Below are 24,616 nucleotides of genomic sequence, written 5' to 3' on the forward strand. Positions count from 1 at the left end.
ACCCTCTTGCATTTCAGATGTATTATGTTTAAATTATTTGTTTAAATATGTTCTGTTTTTTTGTTGCACCCTTTTTACCTCTATAGAGCAGAAGGATTTTTGATCAAAGACATTGAAACATGTTCCTATTTTCATTCCCACTTCTGCTGGAGGTACTCTTTAAAGTGAGAGACAATCCTCCCTTTAGTAACCATCAGTGTTGTGGTCTGAGATGATTTTTTTTATACTATACACTGCAAGTCCTTCTATTCAGGGAATTAGTTTCATGTTAATAACTAGTGATGGCCAATATTCAGAAAAAAGAACTCTGTCTTGAATGGATATGGGGGAAAAACTGCTTGAAAGCACCAGTACTGAGTGCAAATTTTAAAGCATCTCTTGCTCTAAATTTTTCCATCAACGGGAAATTTCAGTGTACTCCAAAAATCTTGCACATTTTGATATCACCATAAAAAAACTTAAGCTAATGAGGAATTTCTAACATAATTTATATTTAGATTTGAGCTGAAGTAATGGAGCTTCCATGTATAAAATATCAACAAGTATCATTAGGCTGCAATATTTTTCTTATTTTGGCATGAATAAGACAAGGTGCAAATGAGAAACATACATCTTCACTAGTCTTTGGAAATATCTGAAATAATTGACTTGCTCAGTCTTCTGTGATGGCTTGGTGACCACTAACTGTGACAATTTGCATAATAGTCAACTCTTCACTTCTGTAGAGATAACTGTTTGTATCTGATTAAAATTAGGACTGTTTTAGTTCTCTTGACTTTTCCAGAAGTTGCAGTAATAGAGATTTGCTGTTATGCTTTAACCAAACAAATGCACACATGGGGATAACAATATGCTGAGTTTATGCAGATTTTACAACACAAATCTGAATAAAATACCCACTAATAGACCCTTAAGGAGTAATAAACACACATGAATTTTCCTTAGTTGCACTTTAAAGTGATTTTAACATACTACTAGACCTTAACAATAATATTTAATTGACAAGATTATGCATTTGTATGGATTGAAAAGGTGGTAGATCTCTAATTCCAAATGAACTATAAATTCACTTTTGCATAACATGTTTTATTTATTTCTCTGTAGCAGAGATGTTCTCCATCCCTCCTAGTGAGAGTTTCTTAAAATACAGACAATTTAAATAGATTTAATTACCATTTATCATACTCCTAACTTCATGAGATCATCTTTAGTTGAATTCTGTATTTCCAGATAGTTAAGGAGCTAGATAAAAACAGGGCAACATAATGAGAAGCTAATAGAAATGAAATGAGACCTAGTGTTTAAAACTATTCTGTTTTCAGTGTTCTTGGCAGTATTTTTCTGTTGTCCCCTTATTTATTTTCCAAGTAGATGGAATTTATTTCATTTAAAGTTTCAAAGTGGTGAGGAAAAAAAAAAAAGGATGCTCTATTTCGCTCCATGATCATGGTTGCAATTTTCACATTAATGTTGTGGCCACTGCAGTAGACTTAAATCTCTAAATCATGGTGATGCATTGGACAAATGGAAAAAAATGATAGGGGGAAAAAAGAAAATAGCAGTTACAATTCCTTTACAAATTCAATAGTGGGCTACATATTTTTCCTGTAGTATTTCCAGTATGAAATGTTCTCACTTTGCAAGTCTATGTTATCTTTTTTACAGTTTATTTGCCAACACTTCCCCTGGGATCTCATTGGCAGACATTTTCTTTGTGGCTCATGTACTTTCACTGAGAGGAAATATTTTTCAATTAGACTGTAGATAATTAGATGGCAGATAAATTAGAACATAATATACCTCCCTATATAGATAGATCTCCAGTGATTCTATATTGGTAACAGGAGCAGAAAGTAGTCCCTGAATAATTTTCAGTGTGGGAACTATATTGAAATGATTTTCAGTGTCTTAGCTATGACACTGTGACTGAGGGATGACTTTGGGTCTGCTGGAGCCCCAGTCTTTCTCCAACTGCCATTCCTCCTCACACAGAGTCACAGGTGCTTCCCTGGGATTATTTGCTAGAGGGGATTTCTCACTTAAGTGTTTGGGTCCACTCTCACATATTATCTTTATATTAGAGAATGTTTTGCATTGATGGCCATGAATTCAAAGCCTGGGGAGCTTATGAATTACATTTCTGAGCCCAGAACAAAAGGCCCAACCACACTTGCAGACAAAGTAGCCAGATCCTTTATAGCCAAACCAGCCAGTTAACATACCCTTAAAGTCATTTTGCTTCATCAGAACAGCACAAATAAAACATCCACATGTTCAACTGTAACCAAAGATGCTTTTTAATTTTTTTTTTCAGTACAATTCTTCTGCAGTTTTTCTAAATAGATCCTTTTTGGGACCATAAAAGGGCTCAGCAATGGCATGAATTTATTTCAACATTGGCACAGTTGGGGAGGAGATTTAGGCTCAGCCTTGCAGATATCTTAGCATGTAGCTGCTTTTTAACGTTTACACGGTCCCACTGACTTTCACATAAATAAATTTTCATAAAAGAAGTCCCTACTCCTTTATGCAACATGGTGTTTGGATTCTTGCAGTTTCACCAAAAATGTCTTAATCAAAATAAAATTCAACATACAAAACTTCTTATAATTCTCCTCTAAAAAGGAAAAAGGAACAGCCCAGCACTAGTTATTGGATCAAATAAAAATCTAATGATGATATAAGGATGATGTAAAAGTAATAGTGACATGTATTGTATAAAGACTATTTAAAATGCAGATGAGGTAAGTACATATAATATACGGGATATTTAAAAGCTTGCATTACTAATTCTGGGGCGACAAACACTGCTTTCAGTGCCGTTAAGATTTCTAAAATAAATCAACTTAAAATATCACCTGTTCAGCTACCAGTTATGGCTACTATTATCTATCATATAAAGACATATTTTGAGCACTCTGAAAATGCACATTTTTACTTAATTTACAGCCATTACCTGGGAATCTTGTCTATTACTTTATAGTTTCTAAATAAGAGATCAGAAAATTTCAGGCACATTTTGCTATGGAAATTCTAAGCTCAGTGATGGCTTAGGTTAAAGTTGTAGTCTGGGTGTACCAAATACTCAAGAAGTTAAAAAGTCTTAGGTAGAAACTGAAATTTAAACTATAAAAAGTTTAAATCTCCCTGTGAATGATTTAGGTTCTTTAGGTTCTTATAGAGACTGCAACACCACAATGACAAAAGGTTCTGTTCATCCTATACTAAAGAAAAAAGCCCTCAATTCAGTAAATTCAAAGATTGGTTTCTCAACTAGCTTATATTGGAGTAGTCTTTTAGATTCAAAACAAATCTCAGTATTTCTGCAAGTTGGGAACAGGGTCCAGAGATTTTATCAGTGGAAGAAGGTGGGGGCAATGGTTTCACATAGCAATGTTGGATTATTCTGGGGCATTAGATCATATTTAGCTTGTCACACTATTTTAGACTAACTCTGGATGTAATAAAAAAAAAGCTTTAAAGAAGGGATGAAATATTATAAAGATTGTGCTTATTATCTCTGAAAAAATATGGCACTTAATTCTGCCCTTTACTGAAGTAAACTGTGCAGAGGGAGGCAACTTTCAGAGTTTGATCTTCTAAAGGAAGAGAAATTCATCTGCCATTATGGGGTGGGATTACTGCTCTCGAAACCTGTGATCCTCACAGCTAAGCAAAAATGTATGAGCTGTGCTTTTGTTTGCAGTGCTGCCACCCTTTTCTCCGAATGCCTTTACTTCTCTGGTTGCAATGTTACGTTACTGTAGAGGCAGCTTTGGTTTTTAAAGACAGAACTCTTCCTCGGTCTCACTAAATGTGCTGTGCTCCTTATCCAAAAGAGGCAGATCATTTTATTTCAAAGCATTATTTTTGTATAACATATCACTTTGGCTTATATTTTCCATACACAACACTAACCATCAATGACATTTTAACAAGGAGGATTGTTCAGCCAACTTCTGAGATTAGCATTCACAAAACTGTGGGACAAAGCACTGCAGATTTGCCCAGCTTATCAAACAGGCCACCAGCTTTTATTATTTCAGGGAGAATCAAATTGGAAGTTGCTTCTTGAACTAATCAGGGCTGATTTGCTCTAAAGTTGCTTCCTGACTTAGATCTCAGGCAAGGAAATGCTGTAATCAGTTCCCAAGGGCCATCAGAGTTGTGATGGGATATTAAAGGAATGGTACACCATCTTTTAAGAGTTCCCTAATCTTGGCAGATTTTTTTGTTTAACTCAGTTAAACCTGAGCTTGTTGTATAGAAACAAAGATTAATTTTATGAGGTAGCTTTATATAAGAGATGAATTTACTCAAGGTAGCAGAACCGAATTTTGGAAAGAATATATTCAGGTTTCATCCAGAGGTTGTATAGCTTATTTATAAATATAGACTGGCAGAATTGTTCAAAACCAAACATTTACCACACATCACAACCCCCAACTTCATGAAAGAGAAAATGAGTCCCCCTGAGTGCCTCTGTTTGCATATTAGCCCATAGTATGGGCTCTGCCAAGTTACTCTCTGACTGACTGCTGCAGATGCTCTTTCTCAAGTATTCTGAGTGAGATCTTTAGTGCAAGTCTTTGGGGACAAACAATAGCACCTGTTCCTCACAAGATAGCAGCCCAGTTAGTCCATTCATGTATCTTTAATGAAGCTCTGGGGCAGATGGCAAGAAATGGCATCATCAACGACAGCACAGAGGAGACAAAAGGGGAAAGTGCCGATCCAACAATACGTTATTTTTACGAATGGGAAGAGACAGAGTCAGTGTTTCTTAGGCATCTGCTACCGTCTTGGTTTTCAGAAAGACCTGAGGAACATCTCAGCAATTAAAATTTCTGGGCATGTAGCCGATTTTATGAAGTACATCAATCAATGCCTCCTCCCAATTTTTCCCTCCCCTCAGTAAAATCAAAACCATCATCATCATCATCATAATAAAACTCTCATGAAAAGAAATTACCAAAATTTAAAGATTTTATTGGATTTTTTTGCATTCATTTTATATATTTAATAATTCTATGATTGGTGACACTTTTACATTCTCTTAATTTTTAATGCTTATTTATGCTTTTCAGTTGACCTATTCTGAAAATGGACACCTGTGAATATAATAATTCTGAGTGAAACAAATATTTATGTAAGAATAGTGTTTAATATGTGACAGAGGGAAGACCCATGGGAGGGAATGGTTACTATTCAGTATAGGCTTTTTCTGGCTCTATAACTCTCTTAAATGTAAACTCAAACTTACAGCCTAAATGCAACCTTTAATCAAAATTACATTGATTTATATAGACTAAAGACCTGGTCCTGGATTCAGAGTAGGAAGAACAGCAGATAGGCAGAATACGAAATAGTGATTCTCCCTACTTAAGAAATTGCTTTTATTTGAGAATTTAAACAGAATCTGTTTGCAAACAGCCAAGGGGATCCAAATCTACAGGATTACATTGGGGAGTAACAACTGTAGGATTTGATTATTATATGTTTTGAATTATTTTTAAGGCACAATGGAGTGAAGTATTACTATAGGTATGTATGCACCGTGACTTGAACCATAGCACTCACTCTGATCTCTCCTGTGTCTTGTGAGATTGTGTTGGTGTCTTGTACCTTTGCAACCCCATGGAAATCCCCAAATATGTGTGTGGGATATTTCTTAAGATTTTAGCACCATTAGTTAGGAACTACTGAAAATGATTGTAAGTTGTACTCTACTGAATTTCTTCCAGTAGAGTTTCTTCTGTCAGACAAAGCCTGTGGTTTTCTTTTGGTGTACTCCTGTAGAGCCAGTGTGTAGGAACACCACACAGCAAAACCAGCACCATTTTATCAGAGGTAAATGCCTGTTGTGGGCACATGGGGATCAACTCCAATCTGACCAAGTTTAGTTCATAACCTAAAACACACAGCCAGGCTTACCTCAGCTAAAATGAGAGAAATAGCTGCGCAAAGCTAGTTTCTTTCACGGCCCAGTGCCATAGCAGTAATTGCACAAAGACCTTTTTATTATAAGTTGATTTTCCTGAGGAATGGATTCAAAAAATACTGTAAAGTGTTTATTTTTTGCTTGACCTTTATTAACCTACATCTTAGGGCTTTCCCAAGAGAAGAGTTGTTGGTAAATTAACCCTCACAGACACACACAGTAGCATTTCTGCACTGCATCAATGGTTGTGAAAGTAATGGGGATATGACAAGAAAATTTGGCACTATTTAAACAATGTCATAGGTCAACATATGGGATTTGACCAAAAAAGTTTTTTAGGAATTAAATGAAAAAAAATTGCTTGAAGTGTACTTTAACTTTTTAATAGTATTTAATGCCACCGATTTATGTTAGGATGAGGGCAAAATTTCTTTTCTGCCCAAACCCCAAATTTCTTCCTACATTTACTAGCTTTGATATATAAACTGTTATATATTTTCTTAACAACTAATCATAAAAATCGCAGTCAAACCCTTGGGTACTTCTGGGGTTAAGACATGATGGATAAAAACTCTTTGTTATCTTATCCACTGTCTCTGAAACACAGGTAGTGTAAATTAAGGAACTAGGAAATGAACATGTAGATTTAACAAACATGATTCTATCACATCTCTGATTTTCTATATGTTGAATACAAAGGCTGGTATAAGGTGAAGAATTTCCTCTGGCTTGTTTGTGGTTTTTGATACATTCATTAAGGTCAAATTAAATTTGATATAGTAGGGTTTTTTTCTGAAATGGTCTTTAAATACAGCTCTATAATTACCAAGCTACATGATAGTGCATACAGCTATAAAACTGCTCAGATAGACAAGCAATTTATATGTTATTGTGAGGTGTGTGTGGCAGAGGATGTTAGTCTATTTGGGAGACAAATAAAGATGTTGGAGCCTTAAACTTTAAGAGTTGGGGTGTTGACTAGAAAACCATTTAGTAGTGTGGTGAGGTTTGGAAATAACATACCTGAGTTGTTGGTATATATGTGAACAATACAATGTTGTAAGATCTCAGAATTAAAATTATCCTAGGGTTACTAAAATTTGATCGTTGAAGTAGATACTGCAGTGTTGTCACCCTAAATGCTTGTCACTCTGCTGTCTGTGACCAAAGATGAGAAAACTTGTGAAAAATTCCTAGGTATATGAACCACTCTACTTTTTAAGAAAACCTATGGTATGTTTTGTACCTTTTTGCCTTGTACCAGGACAGGGAATTTTAGTTTAAAAAAAATAATAGAGAACCAGAAAGAAGCAGGAAAACGTGCAGTTCACTGAGACTGTTACACCTTTGACACCGAGGGAAAACAATGTTAGTGAGGGCTTTGATGTGATAATGTGAAGTTGGCAGGGATTGCATTAAGGTGAAGGTTCTTTGGGACTGTGTGAACACAAGAACACTATCAGTACTGGAGAAATACCTGTCAAGACAAATTTGTGCTATTTCTGATCAGAGGCTCTCTTCTGTTTAGCAGGTTCAGGGTCACATGCCTCCGCTCATGATCCCAATTTTTCCACACGACCAGCGGACGCTGGCAGCGGCTGCTGCAGCCCAGCAGGGATTTCTCTTCCCCCCAGGAATAACTTACAAACCAGGTAAGCTGATAGGGATGTGAAGCCGTTGCACATTTTAAGACATTAACTGTATCTTCTTGTGTGATCTGTCTCCTATAGATGATACACAGCAGGCATAGCTGGTTGGAAATTATGTGGAGCTTTTGCAATTCCACTTGAAAAAAACTTCTGGATTGAAGGAGGTGGATGGACTATTGGTTATTGAACATCATGATTTTCTTACCTTTATTTCCTACAAAATCATTTGCTTTAAATATATTGGCCCACTTAGCTAGCAATTTGCATCTGGTCTGCCCTGTGTTATTATACAAAAGCTACACGTCTTTAATTAACCCTGTTATCTTCAGTATATTTGTCTTTTGTGCCAAAATTCTCACTCTTTTGTTTGATTTCAATCTGGTTAATAAAAGGTTTCAGTAGCTCAATTCCAGTCATTATTCAGACTCATAACAGGTCACATAACCTTGCAGTGAAATATATTTTGAGATGATTTAGCAAATGTTATGATTTCTTTCTTTTTTCCTCCAAGTTTACAGGACTCCTGGGGAATTCAATTAGGGATATAATGGTTTGAAGCTACTTTCAGAGCCTCCTTGTAAACAGGGCTTTAAATGTTTAAAGACACTTTGCCAAAGGAATTCAATGTAGGAAGATAGTTAAGTAAATAAAAGTCAACCTTATTTTCATTTGTACATTCTTTATAAGTGACCTCAGTCCAGAAGCAGCAACCTTATTTTACTCATTAATAGTATTCCCTGTCAAGCTGCCTTTAGCATATTAACCTGATAACTAATAACTACGAAACATAAAGACCAGTTTCCTTTTTATTCATTAAATATGAAATGTACAAAGTAAAGCATTGATCCGGTTCCCACTGATGTTAGTGGTGATTTTGCTGTTGACTGCAACAGGAACAGGGTCAAATCCAAAGTAAAGCCTCATAATAGATGATGTAAACAGCATGCTAATTAAAAGCCAGGTTGAACCTAAAATCCTTTCTAGCAAGTTTACTTAATATTAGATGAAGTGAGGCCAAGCAGGATTTCAGCAAGTATTTCGGTTTGTTCCACTTCCTTCTGTCTCTTTAGCCTGGAGACATTCCTCTTAAAAACACTAGAATTTTTGTCCAGATATTATCTTATTTTCACTTATAAAAACCCCCAAAATTCTTTTCCAATTTGACAAACTGGTGCACTGGATGCAGGAAGCAGTTACTAGAGTTCTGAAAGGCAGAGAGCTCTAGATGGCACAGGATGATGGCTATTCACAGCAGCTGGGGACCAAACTGAAGAATATTTTGTCTACAAAGACAAAGAGTTGCCAGTTGTGAAAATTGTCTACAGCACCCTGGCTAATATCTTTCTTCTCACACACAAGAGAAAGCACATGCTTTCCTTGCTTTTCCTGTTTTAATCTGAGATGCTTTCTGTAAAGTGACTGCTAATGACTTAGCTGTTGGTTTTGCCTGAAAGGTGTTATGTTAAATCATGTTGTGTTAATTTTGCCTCTGTAGGCTTCTTGGTAAAATAATGACTTAGGAAGAAGAGTACCAGCAAGTTTTCCTGCACATGACCAAATTTCTGCACTTATTCTAAAGTGTTCTTTATAGTACCTATCTTAACACTTTATCAGGCTTCAGCTGTTCTAATTTGATCCTATTGACCTTCTAATAGGAGGGCTTTAGGGCATTTTTTAACTTGTCAGGATGCAGAAAGAGAGATGTATGACAAATGTTAGAAGAATAAAGTGCAGGAAGAAACCAAGGCCTAGATATCTTGGAACACAGCTAAGCTGTTTGCTGGTATGTTATTGGTTTATGTGCAGATGATGCCAGTAAAGAGCAGAAGTTACAATTATCTGATTATACCCAGTGGCTTTAAGGAAATGAGAATATTTATATCTTTAATATATTTATTAAATTCTACAGCATATGTGGTAAAGGTAGCTGGGCAGGTCAGTAGCTTCTGTCAGAGAGACATCGTGATTTAAAAAAATGCTGTAGCTACACTTGGTATTGATTAATTCCTATTTTTGGCACTCTCGGCACAGTAGTTAAAGAATTAATGAAACTGGAGATTAAGCTATACTCTTTCATAGAGAGGGTTCTTCAAAGTCATTTCTGAGGAATATTTATGAACTTGACTGCTACTACCTGTACTCTCCTACTTTTGCGAGAAATGAAACTTTCACCTCTAGAACTGTCAGTTTAAACTCATTCATACCTCTGAGGGAAGATAGGAGATGGATTAACCCCTCAGACACTCACCATTTCCTTTTAGCTTGCCAGTCTAGATTCTGTTTCATTTTACTGCAGTTTGATGTAGGCAAGACTGAGTTTTGACCCTACCAGTTTTCCCTGACATTCAGAAAATGCAGCGAGAGGCATTTCAGTAATAGGAGCAGTGGGAACTAAGTACTTTTGAAACTGACTGTGCCATTTAGGGAATGTCAAATATTGTGTGCACAGTCACTTACTTTGCTTTGCCTGCAGAATGGGCTAGATATAAGCCAGCTCCGAAGTGGAAGCGACGTATCAGTGTTAGTGTGACAGGACAGCCCAGATGACTCCTGCCTTGGTGTACAAGCAGGGGTATGATTATGTATGATTATGTACATGTCCATGCAGAAATGTCTTCATGGGCTAAGTGGGAACCAATTTCATGGCTGTTTAGTTCAATGCCAAGATAGCAGTTACCAAGTACTGCTGCAAATCTGCACGCAAACTCTATGCCTAGAAAAAATAAAATGATATTATTTAGCAAAATACACTAGTTCATTCCCTCAATTGAATGTCCTGTAGAAGAGAGGAGAATTTATTAGGTACTGAGACCCTTCCAGTACATAGCTTGGGTGCTCATGAACTTCTGAGCTCAGAAGATCATTATGAACAGAAACCCTAAGGACTTGCTGATATACAGCTATGATAAAGCCAGCCAGGAGAGAGTTTCCTACTGCCTGGCAGAATCTATAACACTGAGATGGCTGTAACCCTCCCCCTACCATGTTTTGGAGTTCTAGGAGGTGAAACAGGCCAAAGTTAGCAAGTGCTGATGACAAGTAATAATTACATTAGAAAAAAAATCCCCAAAGTCCCATGCTTCCTTATGTATCTCAAAGTCATGTAATATAATTTTCCGGCATGGTAAGTACTAATTGAGAAATCAGAGCTGCATAGACCACCTAATTAATTTTTTATACATATTTCAGTATTTATACTGTATACCGGATTAATTAAAACTTTAGGGCGCTGTGCATCTCAAATGACTGTTGTGACTATTGACCTGCAGGCATTTGACGAGCCTCGTAGAGTACCTGGTTGTGGGGGTTGCCACTTATTCCAGTGGGAAGCTGAGAGTGGCAGCTGTTAGGAAGCTAATACTTGCCCAGAGATGCTACGCGGTTAATAGAATTATTTTGCATTCTGAGTACAGCGAAGCAACTGCACTGGCTTTCTGACTGTGACCACTATACTTACTGCTTGGAACTGGTAGGTAACGTGGGTACCATTATACCTCCTCTCCCAGTGCAAATTTCCCTTCATTTAACCAACCACGTGCATCCAGGAAAACTTAGTGGGCTGGAGTATCTTTGATTAGCGTGTCCCCATTAGTGCCCTGGAACAAGAGGAGAAGAGAGTGAGTGGAATAAAGAGGAAGACAGTTTCCTCCTCCATCTTGAGGTGACTAAAGTATTACTTCCATCAAATTCTGTGGCTGAGAGGGAACAGGGAAGTAGGATGACGATGGAGTAAAGATATGAAGCAATGCTGGGCAGGAGTCAGACCGTACATTGAACTGAGCTCAAACAGACCTATGGTTTGCTCAAAGCAGAGAGTGGGAGGGCTGGTCTGTATGCTGTCTGTATGCTGTCTGCATAATGACAGTCCATATGACTTGAAAATGTGTGATCACTTTTGCTTGATAATCTTCTGCAAATATTTTGTGTTATATAATTTCTTTACCACATCTGGAAAATATCTCTGAAAAAGATTTTTGAAAATAGAGATATTGAGTAGAGTAAAACTCTATTTAAAAAGGTTTGTTGAGTGATATACTGCAGTCTATTTTCAAAGCATTTTTTCATCTTTCATACAAGAACTGTATAAAGACCATGACTAGAATGGCTAAGAAACAACCTTTTTCTGCCTACCTAGGTCATTTGGCTTTATACGCAAAAATAATTTTTCAGAGATTTAGCTATGTTGCAATACAATGTGAAAATAGAGACTGTTTTTCTAGGCTGGTGGCAAAAATAATGAGAAAGAGAGCCAACATTTTGGCATAATTCTGTTTCTATGTGCACTGGAACAAATCACTCCTTTGAAATCAGTGAAAGTAGTAGTAGACAAAGCATGACAAACAAAAATGTCAGACTTATTGTCATTGGACTGGACCTCAGAACATTCCAATACTGTGAGATATTTGTCATCAAACAAATTAAACTCCTTGATTATGGTAGCTAATCCACATAACTAACACAATCTTAGATATGCTGGATTTCACTGATAATCCAGCATTGCAGTTTCCATTTGGAATAGGTGTTTCAGAAGTTTTTCCTAAAACTGTAAGGGGGTTTAGATTATACATAGCTCAGTACTCTATTTTTGCTGTTCCTCTTGGCAGGTGAGAACAAAAAATGCACACCAAATCAACTGTGTGCTGAGTTGGCCGTGTATCTTTGCATGGCAGAGGTGCTGCATGAGTCTTGTTTCTAATGGAATTTCCCCAGGAATGAGTTAAAGCCTGTCACGTGTTCCCTGTTGAGTTTTACTGGTTGGAACAAGAAGTCTGTAACCTCAGGATCTGTTGTAGCAATCCATATGTGCCTCACTCCTAAATGCTGAGGTAAAAGCTGGATGTGGTAGTAGGCAATATCGTCAGGTGGGATTTTGCACGGAAATTTGCAAATTTCATAATTTTGCAAACATTACCCACAGACAGACAATTGTGGGGGAAACCGATTTTGCTGCAATATGTGAATGGTGATAAAGCAGAGTTGCAGCAAACCCTACTCAGAACAAAAGGCATAACTGAAGTAGTACCATTGGAGAGGGGAGATGGTCCAGTGTTCCCTTAGCCAGTTACCTCTATTAACATATTCCTCAATCCTAATGGATCTGTACAAGCAAAATATATACCCTGTGTGGGTGTACTGTGGGAGTACACAGTACATCTATATCCTTGCTGTATCCTGACAGCACCCTGAGAAGAGATGCGCTTTTCTTGGTCAGTTCATTATGCCTGGAAGGGTAGGGCCCTGGAATGGGTGATCTCTTACAGCTCTTCCAACTCCATTTCTTCTCATCCTATGAGTACACATGGAGAGTGTGCAAGTGGCAGTTTGAGCTCCATGTGTGAAGTGACAGATTTTAAGTCACAATGCCAGAACAGGGAAAACATTGTCACACCAAGAGCTTTGTAACTCAGATGAGGGGAGTCAGCTTATGTCTTACAATTGTGTTTTAGGAAAGACGGGTAATAAAGCAACACCTTCCCCCTACTGTGGGTCTCACACAAGCCAGACATCCTTCTTTCCTCACAGCTCACAAAGCCTTGATCTGGAAGGTAAGTCTATACGTCCTATAAATAAAGTCCACTAAGCTTCATCTCTTCATCCAAGACAAAAAGAAACATTTACATTATTTCTATGTAGAACAGCACAGCACAATTGCTCACTGCTTTTATTCATTTGGAAATGTTGCTCAACCTGACAAATGAAACAGAAGTCTGGCATACTTTTCCATGGCTTGTAAACACCAATTTATATATAAACAACAGCAGCCAAATGTAAATAGACAATCAGCACAGTGAGGAGATTGAACAGATCAGTTTGCAAAACATAACAGATTTTCTTCTTCCAGCATTCTTCTCACTCCTGTTTATCAAAGACCAGCACACACCAATACCTAAGGCAGACCTGTCTGAACATGTTCTGCTGCCTTTTGTATAAATTTAATAGAATGGATCCTCATGCAAGCATTCCAAATTGAGAAACAAATTTGAAAAAAATTGCTACAATACATTGACTGATTTCTTGCCAGCTATGAAGAAGCTTCTTCATCCATTCTTGCACTGAGAAAATGAGAGGGGGAAATATGTACCTCTGTAATTAAAAATGAAAAGCAGAGCATTCCTTACATGTTCAGTTTGCTCAAGGGAGAAAGAAGTACCTTTGCTCTGCTTTTACTGCTTGGTGTCAGTGAAGTACTCCAGAGCTAAACAAGTATTAAATTTTCTTCTCAGCACAAAGATGCTGCTAACATACCAGGACTTAGCCATAATTTAACACATTAAAATGAGGGGGAAGAGGGACAGTATTGGATTTTAATGCAAGTAAATGGCATAACTATAAAATTATTTTTCCTGTAATAAAAGAAAGAACTGTAGCCAGCAGGTGAGCAAGAGAACACTACAGGGTGTGGTGAAGATACTATTAAATTAACTGTGAAGCCAAAAACTCTGTGTGTATGCGCGTGTGTGCTTGTGGGTATAAAATATCTGGCTATTTCAAACCATAGGAGCATGACAGCTGTGAAAAAGGAGTGCCGCAGGGAATTCTTTTAGAGTTTGATTTTTTTTAAAATATGTTTGACATGGAAAATGTTTTAGTACAAATAAAGCAACTGGTATTGAACTTAAAAAGTGTATGCGGAGGGGGAGGGAGAAAGAAGAGATTGCTGTGTGGAACAGGAATGAATAATTCATGATATTTAAAGAAAGAATGCCTCCGAAATGTTCTGCAAGGCAGTCCATGCTGATAAGTCGGATGGTTATTTTCCCCCCCATTTAAAGCATCATTAATTCAACATCTTTGTGATTTTTTTAAAAAACCTTGTAAGATATTTCTCAAAGAAACATTATTTAACTTAGATTAGGATCTTATTTATTCAGATAATTTAATATAAATATCAAAGACATGAGTGGAATTATTTAACCATAAAGAGGCAGCTTTAGCACTTTTAGAAAATAATCTAGGGGGTTTTGTTGCCTTTTTTTTTTTTTTTTAAGGAAAAAAAAATCCACCGACATCACTGCAAACTAAAATCAACCTCATGGAATGGGGAAAATAAGAGGAGATATTTTGAACATTACTCCATAGGACACCAGTACAATATAGTGTTAGTGAATGCATTGTAGCAGAGCTCCATACGCAATCAGAATCCAATTGTTACTGGACTGTGTACAAGCACATACTGTGCTCAATGGCCTGATGAGGTATTATGGATATGATGCAAAGAGACCTTGTGGATTAGACATGTACAATTTATTTAAAAAGTGAAGCAACCGAACATTTTAACTGAGCTGAATACAATAGAACTTCAGGTGGTAAGAAAGGAGAGTTCTGAGGAATCCAGTGACTGCAAAGATTTTAGCTATTGTTATTTATTTAAGGGGGTTGACACAAAAAAAATCTAGTTCTTGGAATGCCCTAATTAAATTATATTGGATTTCTGTATTTTCTCTCATTGCTACATTCTGCTTTCAGCATGGAAGAGTTTGTGTAAAGTAGACTGATTATTGTAAGTCTCAAAAATGTACAGAGGAGCAGCCTGTTAAAATGTAGCCTACAAACTGTATATAACGCTGACTTTAAATAAGTAGCTTGAGCCAAAGTGATATTCCATTAAATCATATTTACTGTGTAACTTATCCATCACTATATTCATTTTTATATTTCAGATTGCACTGCTAAATTATTTCAGCCTTCCTTAACTCCTTACATCAACTAAGAGTCCCAAAGGCACTGAGTGATGCATAAGTGTGGGAACACTTATAGATGCTATAAGACACAGTGTTGCAATGCTTAATCTGGAACAACAGTATCTCTTATTTTGTGGAGTATTTGTTGTCCCCTAAATGCAGATGGCACACATTTTCAGTTTCTAGTGAACAGAACACACAAACTTTAGTACCCTAATCTCCATGTAACTGAGCAACTGTCTAATCTACCAACTTCAGTAGTTCCCCAGATCTCAGAGAAAGTTAAAATTGTATTTCCAGCTATTTTAAAAAGTGATTTAGTTTTTTTTTTCTCTACGACTACCTTAAAGAGTTGTCCCAAGACAGGGAACCCCAAAGGAAAACAAGAAACCTCAACCTGTGTTGAGCCAACTGGGTAGCTTTCACAGAAGCCACTCGACACTAAAAAGAAATCACCCTTCATTAAACTGGACAGAAAATTCTTGGGTGATAACAAATTTCTTTTGTTTTAAGATACATGTGGTGAAAATAATTTTTTTTTCCTCTGGGAGCCACTAGGGTTTCCTGGAGTATCTTATCTGTATGTCTGTGGCTCTAAGGCCCATTTTGTGCCCAGGTTTACACGCTTGATTTGAACATTTGCTTTTGAAAATCACGAGCATCGTATTTATGTTTTGCCAGTTTGCCTACCAGCTATCTGCTAACAAAAAAAGTTCCAAGGGAGCATGGCAAGTCTGTGCCCAGTGAAGCCTTTTGTTTTTGCAGATGTTTAGGCTTAAAGGAGTGCTGTGGAGCACAGGCAATCCTAGGTCCTTGTTTGCACTTGTCTGTTGCTATTCTCTGCTCATTGTCTGAACCTGCACGCATTGTTCTCCCGACAGGTGATAACTACCCTGTGCAGTTCATTCCATCAACAATGGCAGCTGCTGCTGCTTCTGGACTCAGCCCTTTACAGCTCCAGGTACGTGCCAGAACAAAAAAATGTGGGATCGAAGCCAACATTTTAGGGGAAAACTGCTAACCAGCTGTATGCTAAATAATAGTCTGAATGTTAAATAATTTTTGAGCACAGCCCAGGAGGATTAACACCTTATGTACTTACAGTACAGCAAATAGAATAATGTGCAGCCAACCTTGATACTGTGAGTGAAAGACATTGTTCTGTGTGTTTTGTATTGGCAGTTAATGGTATTTTTTTATTTATATGACCAGTTGATGGGAGACAAGTTCAAAGATCATTTTGTACTTTATTTTCATGTGGTCTCTCCCCTGTAACTGCAATGTACTACCTTTAATTGAAGCAGTCAGTGTATCCAAACAAAAGTATGTTATTGTGGTTTTTTTTCCTTTTCTTCTTTTTTCTTTTTTTTTTTTTTTCAAACAGTGTGGTGTTGACAATACAATAAATTGCAAACTCTTTTAGCTACTGTATTTAGGTAATCTCAACCTTTCTGTGCATTAAGCTGGTCAGATGCCAAGCATGGTTAGGAGCCTTAGTTTGGCCATTTATTTATTTTTGGCATATACAGAGTGAAATGTTGTGAAAGAAAGATTTATGTGCCATATTATTAGCTAGATTCTTGTGGCAAGAAGTTTTTAATTTCACAAGAAAAGACACAACAATGTCATAAATAATGGAGAAACAGTCAAAAGCTTTCAGAGTTAAAATGTGTGGAAAGAAAGTGACAGTGAACATGAGAGGAAAGGCCATTAAAGATGCATGTAACTATTTGCAAGTAAACCTTTGAAACCCCTATTTGAGTTAGGCTAGAGTCAGGTTCAGAAGCGAAGTAGGAATAAATTGTGCCTAGAGTAGCAAAATATTGCCATGTTAATATCCAAATATCTACTTTGCTTACCTTTCTGTAACTATATAGTTTTCCAGAGGGACCAAAGCAAATTAAAAACCCTCTCATCTTTACCCTATGCTGATATTCTTGCCAAATTAACTTAGGATAAGTGAGAATGGCAGCAGAATTCGCTGTTCATTGATGGTCCAGAGCTGGCAAAAAAGACCTCTTGAGCTTAGGTCTGGCCTAATGTACAATCAAAATTTGTCAGAACACCCTGAGTCTGCAGGCAAAGATCTCCAAAAAATGCTTTTGGGACATGATAATGTAATGTTAAGACTGTACCTTGGGCAGGCTTCAAACCGAAGGAAAGTTTCTCAAAAGGAAAAATAGCAAGCAGGTATCCTTTGAAAGTCTGTATTTGACTATTTATTGAAGTGAAAGTCTCATTAGCTTTAGTAGAGAAAATACTGCAGAAATCAGCTTTGTGAATAGAGAGAGACTATTTTTGCTGCTTTGAAATGCACTAAAACAAATACTGTGCCTACACAAGGCTGTAAGGCAGGAAAGCATGAAAACTGTTCAACTGTCAAAGAAACAGGATCTAAACGACAGACATTTTGATTCTTTCCTTTTACAGGATCCATTTGTAACTTGACCCACATATTTATACGTTAGACTTGATCTGAACCTACAACAATAGTACAATTTCAATAATTTGTGGAAATGATAAACTGAGTTGTTAAACTTGATGAGAACAATTAGAGAGAAAACAACCGGCCAAGAAAGCGGTGCTAGTAAATTCAGAAACATTCAGGCTCGAGGGGCCTGAATTTCCATTTTGATATATTTGTTGTAAAAAACTTCTTTTTTCTTTTGTTTGTTTCCCCCCCCTTTTCTATTTTGTTTGAATTTCACCTCTAGGGGATTTCACAACCTTTAAGGTTTCATGGTTATAAGAACTTAAGTGATATAGTACTTAACCTAAGGTTGATGCCTGCTCATCAGATTGTCAAATTGTCAGAAATCAAATTTTATTTACTCCTACTATTAATATTCTATTAATATTCTCTTTGTGTCAGTTCTCTAAGTGTTCCCTAAATGACTACTTATTTGGGTGTGTTTTTTGGAGGGAATTTGTTGTTATACCTGATGCGTCATGAAGACTGTTAGAGGTGTAGAATTTCAGCTGATTTTTCCATCTTTGCTTCCCTTCCCCCTTCTTTCTCCGTTCTGCTTCCTTTCTTCCATGCACCCCACCCACTTATTTATTTACATGAATGCTGTGGCCATGGTATCTGAGTATTTCCCAAGTGCTTAAAAATACTGATCACAAAACTAATCTCTGTTCCTTTCAGCCAGTGGGAGAAATAGCTTTCATTTGCAGGTTTGGTTTTGTTTCTACATGTGAGTGTGTGTCTAATATACATGTTTGGAGAACTTGGGGAGGGAAAGCTATGTCAAGTCAAAGAACTTTGCAGTAACTCTAATATTTCAATTTACCAGGGCATTATTATTAGTTCCAAAATTATGTTCCATAATCTGTATGCAGCTGCAGTGGACATTCTGTCAGCTTCAAGCTTGTAATCCCTCCTTTTTTCCACTTATGGGGTTTTTTTTGGGATGATCATACTCCAGGTGGGGGCTAGTAGCAAATTTGTGTTCTCATCTTCCTGTGTGATAGGGCAACTTCTATGCAAACTCTGAATCTAACAGCACAGAGAACCATTTACTCCCAGGTACATCATGTAACAATAGCAATTATTCCCCAGGTTATGTTTCTCCAGAGGGCAAGTTGTAATTAATGATTTGCCCATCTTACTCAAGCTCTTTAGCACATTGTTATCAAAATGTACTTTCTCTGAATTCTATATTTGGGTTCACCAGGGAGCTATGTATCTCCGTGAGTTTAAAAAAAGACTTTACTGAAATCATATACAGGAGTTCCTCAAGTAACTAGTTTCACTCATAAGTGCAACATTAAAAAAAATAAAATAGAAAAAAAAGTTCTCCTTCAGCAACAGATTGGTTTGACCCATCTGCCCTTTAGATTTTTGCATCACATTAATCAGCTCATGGTAAATACCATTAATACTCAGTTGCAGCTTTGAGTATCCTGAAATAAAATAGTAACTACCACACATTTATGACAGTCCATGTTCCCAAACTGGTGGCTTGCTCGGCTTTGGGTGACTATCAGATAGCTTCTTTTAATCTGTATACTGCTCTCATGAAGGTGTCATTGAAGGTGTTGTTGACAAAAAAGGCTTAAAACTCTGTGTCCCACACTTCCCATTGCTGTCTCAGCCACATCTCACCAGTTTCCTCAACAACTCAGCCAAAGATTTAAATAATATACCTGGTAGGATTAAGCCTTGTTAGGATTCTTGGTATGAGGAAGGATTTTGCTGATGCAAGAACAGTTCTTTAAGTACAGTCTAATCAGAAAAACCAAACTATTTCTGTTTGCCCCTCCAGCTTCAAACAGCTGTGAATGAATCTGGTCAAATCAAACTTCTGCTAGTTTACAGATATATTACCAAATACGCCTGTAGCATGTGTGCATAGTGGTGTGCGAAACAGTTCTGATGCATTTGTGTAACAAAAGAATGTTGCTTTAATTAATCAGTGTGAGCTGTAAAACCTGTCAGTAATTTTTCTTTTGCTTCTCTTTACACATACCTTTTCTGGAACTTCTCTCCTTTCCCGTTTCCCTGAATCTTTTCCACAGTTGTCAGATGTTTGCACTAATATTAACTGATGCTAAATATGTGTGGCCAGCAGTCTTGCTAAATGAGTGAACTTGATCATGAAATGGGATTTCCCAGATCCCATGTTGCTGGCAGCAGTAACTTAGTTACTGGGAAGTCATAGTGCTGGCAGAGGTGGCACCTATATCCTTACTTTCAAGGTATGTTACTATATGCTCTTTATTGTTTAAGAAGAATCTGCCTTCATTCTTACATATTTCTACAAAACTGTCTCTGTGGTAAATAAGGAAATGTCGCAACTCTCTCAACCACGACTGATAAACTGTTGATAGAAATGGAAGCACTACAATGATGCTAACTGGAGTTATTCCTAAACAAAGTGAGCTCTGGGAAAAAAAAAAGCAAAACAAAAAAGCTTTCGTTCATAACTCTTTCCCCAAACTATTTGTGTAATTTGTCCTTCAAAATTTATCGCTTATAACACTAATGAACCTTGGCAAGTCTTAACTATAGTCGCAGCTGTGTTCTTGAAACCTGAAGTTTTTATAACCCGTTTAAAAAAAAAAAATTAACTAAACACATATTTCTCTATTTCTTTTCTGCCCTCCCATCTCATCCTGCTCCTCAATATTCTCTTCTAATTGCAGACAAATATTATGACCTTTTTTTTAATACTGCTGGGTGCAGATCCGGTGTACTGCTGAAGCATTGCACAGCCTGCCTCAGGGGCACAATATTAGTAGAGGGAAGGCCAAAGAATGCTATTTTTAGTTGAACAGTTCAGCAGATGGAGGCATGAATACTCATATATCTGAAGGTTGAGGGGTTTGAACCATTAATTTTGATAATGTATTTAACCCTGGGAACAATCAGAAACTGTAACTCCAAGGTTACAATGCTTTTGACCTTTAGAGGACAGAGGGCACTTGGTACAGTAAACAATATATTACATTTCTACTTATTCCAATTCTCTCACACATATAAATTTCAGGACATAGTTGACATTTGCTTTCCTCAGCTATTTTAGTGCTGGTCCTTAAAGTAAGTCAAGAAGAATGTGCAGGAAAGAGGCCAATGTAATGCGACAGTCATGTAAATATGGCCTTTAAATAGCTAAGTTGTTAAATGTGGCCCTTTATGAAGAAATATTATTCTCAGAAACTAGAATCTGGGTGACTTATTATTTCAATGAAAAGGTTGTTTTAGTGGACTGCTGCTCTTACGGAGTTTCCTCTGTATGTTGTAACCTTACCACAATTTTTCAGTGGGGCTAATATGATATGATAGTGATAGCTCACACTGGAGGTGATTTGGTCCCACTCTGGTACCACATCATGCAAAGTGATGTACCTGCCTTATGTCTTATTAAATGATGCATGCTCCTCTTCAACAAATATAGCAGTTAAATATCACGCAGCTTAAGTATTTCTAATTAAAATATCTCCATGTGTCAGCATATTGGTAATGTATTATTTTAATCCATTTATTTTGTTTATGAAACAGTGACATATGTTTAGATTGTGAAATATATGAGCCTTAAAAATCACTTTATTGAAGAAAATTAATTTCTACAATGCTGTCTCAGTAATGTGTTCACTCACCCAGTCAGTCACTGGCAGGGCTGCCAGTCTTAATGTTGGTTAGACACAGTTTAACAGTTTTATCTGACATAACACTCTCGGATGTAGGCAATAATAATTTTTTGAAATGCAAAAACCATGGGGTTTTCCTTTTTCTTTCTTTTTTTTTTTTTTTTTAACACGATAAAGGATGAGGATTGGGTAAATGTGAAAGAGAATTGGTTAGACCAATCAAAATTAAAAACAGCTAGTTACCTTTTCAAAGTTAAGACAGTGTAATTTGTTTGTCAGCGGGTAGATGTTTGGGTCAGCACTATGAGTGAGTGACTGTCAGCGGGAATTCCTACAAGACAAGTAATTTCCCTCAATGAATTACTGACAGATTGCTCACTTCTTCGAATCACTAGAGAAAACAAACTTAATATTGTTACAGGCAGAGTTTCTGTCTTCATTAGCCTTATAGAATGATTTTATCTAGCATTCAAAGACTACTGAGCTCTAGGTGGACATATTTTAACAGAATGTTCCTTATTATGATACAGTGAATAGTGGCCTAAATTAAGGGGATGGTGTGTGCAAATTTCAAGATATGGAAGTAGTAAATTAAATATTTTGGTCCTTTTCTTATGTAGAAATTTAAGTTGTAGTAGAGAAAGAAAAGAGGTCGAAAGAAGATTTTATTAGGGCTCTGAGAGACCAAGCATGTCCTTTAATGAAAATAAAATTAAAAATATGCCAACCTTGCAATACTTAGGAAAATTTAATTAAAATCAATGAAATAGTTATACTTGTGCCTTTCCCTACTTGAACGTTTATGTCTCTGTACGTAATATCTATATTATCAAGTTGAATTATATTAGTGGCAGTATCAATGAAAATGATGTCATTGAGTCAATATTTTACCATATGACCTCCTTTCTTTGCAGAATTTCTTGATACTTTATCTTCTCCTACTCCTTCTCATCTTCAGCCCTGAATTATCTGGCAAAGTGATTTTCCTCAGGAAAGGACAGCCCATCAAAATTGAGCCTTTTTGCAGAAGAGTATCAATTGTGAGGAAATTTTGCCCAGGAGGATTTTCCTAGCTCCCCCAGTAATGTCATCCCCAATTAAAATGAGAGGAAATCTCCCTATTCTCTTCAAACTGGTAAAAATGGACAGATAGACAAACAAACAAAGCCATTAGCTAGAGTAATCAGCCTGGCACAGCAGCACTGCAGCTGCAAGAGGCTTTCTGCACCCATTTAATGCTCTGGACCTCCAAAACCGCTTTAAACAGCATGTCTTTGTTACGCTCATTCTTGCTTAATGGAACAGTGCCACATTATTTATTAAAAAAATGTATAGGAATGTTTAAGAAAGAGACTGTTTCTATAATCTGAAGCAGTTCTAGTACTTGTCTTGGTGGTGGCAAGCCTAAGTCCATTCCTGGGCTGATTTCACCATTTGCAGGAAGATCTCTAACCACCAGACTGTCACCCAGACTGGCACAACTCTCTCTTTCCGTTCCTTTCAGATGCCCAACCCCTCCTCCACCTTGGGAAGTGTTCCTGTCCTGCTCCTGCTGTCCTCTCCCAAGAGGGAGGACTTTTCAATCTGGCAGCTAGGGATCAGGCTCCTGGCACGATTCCCACCTTTTGCACCTTTAGATCTTACCGAGCAGGACAGCTGCCTTGCAGGCCCATATGCTCTTTTCCAGGGAGAATTTACCATTAAGATCATAAATGGCACAGGCATCAACTCACTTATCAGGAAACTTGTATGTTTAAAAGGATATCATCCTTATAGCCTAGATTGCAGGAGGTTTCCTGCATCTCTTCAGTCTATATCAAGGCAAAAGCCAGAGCCCCAAGTGACTGGAAGAGGCTGAGCCCCCAGCATCAACAAGATGTTCTTGATGCCTTAACCACTGGCTGCCCCTCACTGAAAGCCCAGGCTCTATTTTAAAATCATTGTGCTTTGCAAAGCTCCCTCCCTGGGGTATGTATTCACTCAGAAGCCAGTAAGAAGCAAATAAATTACTGCTGCATTTACTGACAGAGCACCAGAGGCACCAGTACTACAGAGTGCCGTCAGGGGACGAGCACGTTTTTTAAAGCTCTTTTAAAACTGTGGCATCCCTTTGGGGAATAGGCTGACTGTGAGGCATACTCTGAGCTGGTGGTTGGATTCCTTCAAGCTTTCTAGAAATGTGTATGGTGTATGCCTTACAGGAATTAGCTGCAAGTGAATATGTTTCTGGAATTTTATTATACTTTTGATAACCATTAACCAAGCTGCTTAATTTGACTACAAATTACAAACATGAAGGATTTTTTCCTGTGAAGGTGTTAATGTATTTGGTTGTTTAGGAACTTATCAGGAATCTGATTAAAAACAAAAATGTCTTTTAAGTCAGGTCTTTACATGAAGGAAAATAATACAATTCAGTATCATCATTCCTTCCTGACTAATTGCTACAGAAAAAATAAAACTTAATAACTCACTTTTCATCTGAACTAAAAGTTCTAAGAACAAAGGTGGTTAGGTTAGAGCTTCTAGGTGCAGACAAACACACACACGTGCTCAAAGGAAGCAGAAGAATTCTCTTAAAGATGCATGAACTGGAAAGATATCCTCACCTGCCTCATTTCCGAGGGTCTTTGATTATAAGACCATATACCCTCCCACTGACCCAGTTCAGAAAAAATGGGAAATTCATAGGAGATGAGACAAAACTCATCAAACTGGTGTGTAGATGTTGCGATCACCAAGTAGAAGAGATTGTATGGATGATAAAATAGGAATGGTATGGCCTCCAACACTCTGCTTGTCTAAAGTGTGTTTGGTCTGTGATGCTTTTAGAATCCATATGATTGAGAAATTAGAAAAGTGTCCTAAATAGAAAATATGGGAATCATCTGTCTGTTCTTAAGACTCAGCATGCAGGCTACATATGGCTGGAGGCACACCAGAAGGCTTGCATGGCAGTCCTGAAAAAAAGACTGGAGGGAGGATCATATTAAGGTGTACAAGAAGAAAACACATGATGCTTGAGTGTTAGTATTGAGGGATTATTTGAAACTTAATGGAATCATTCACAAAATCTATTGAAGTCACTATAATAGGGCATGTATTTTGGTGTTGTGCATGAATTATGGCAAGTAGCTAAACACAAAAAATGAAGAAGTATTTCAGCTGTAGGAATAGTGAGGGTGTGCTCTCAGGTCCACTGGCATTTTTGGAAGTGAAAAATCAAAGAGGTAAAGTCCTTTCAAAAAACT

At 37.2% G+C, this 24,616-nt stretch overlaps 1 protein-coding gene across 15 annotated transcripts in view; it reads left to right on the plus strand.

The window, feature by feature from the left end:
- Positions 1 to 24,616, plus strand: part of SOX6 (SRY-box transcription factor 6) — a 370,227-nt gene that overhangs the window by 263,625 nt on the left and 81,986 nt on the right. For 10 of the 15 annotated variants that reach the window (XM_051803959.1, XM_051803965.1, XM_051803957.1 and 7 more), the window contains 3 exons: positions 7,470 to 7,593; positions 13,038 to 13,136; positions 16,154 to 16,233. In XM_051803959.1, the coding sequence (XP_051659919.1) occupies positions 7,470 to 7,593; positions 13,038 to 13,136; positions 16,154 to 16,233 (303 nt within the window). The remainder of the gene's footprint in view (positions 1 to 7,469; positions 7,594 to 13,037; positions 13,137 to 16,153; positions 16,234 to 24,616) is intronic. The other 5 variants (XM_051803955.1, XM_051803968.1, XM_051803956.1 and 2 more) reach the window with 3 other exon arrangements.

Source organism: Manacus candei, unplaced genomic scaffold (assembly GCF_025592945.1).
Source record: "Manacus candei isolate 608988 ecotype Guabito, Panama unplaced genomic scaffold, ASM2559294v1 h1tg000060l, whole genome shotgun sequence".
NCBI lineage: Eukaryota > Metazoa > Chordata > Aves > Passeriformes > Pipridae > Manacus > Manacus candei.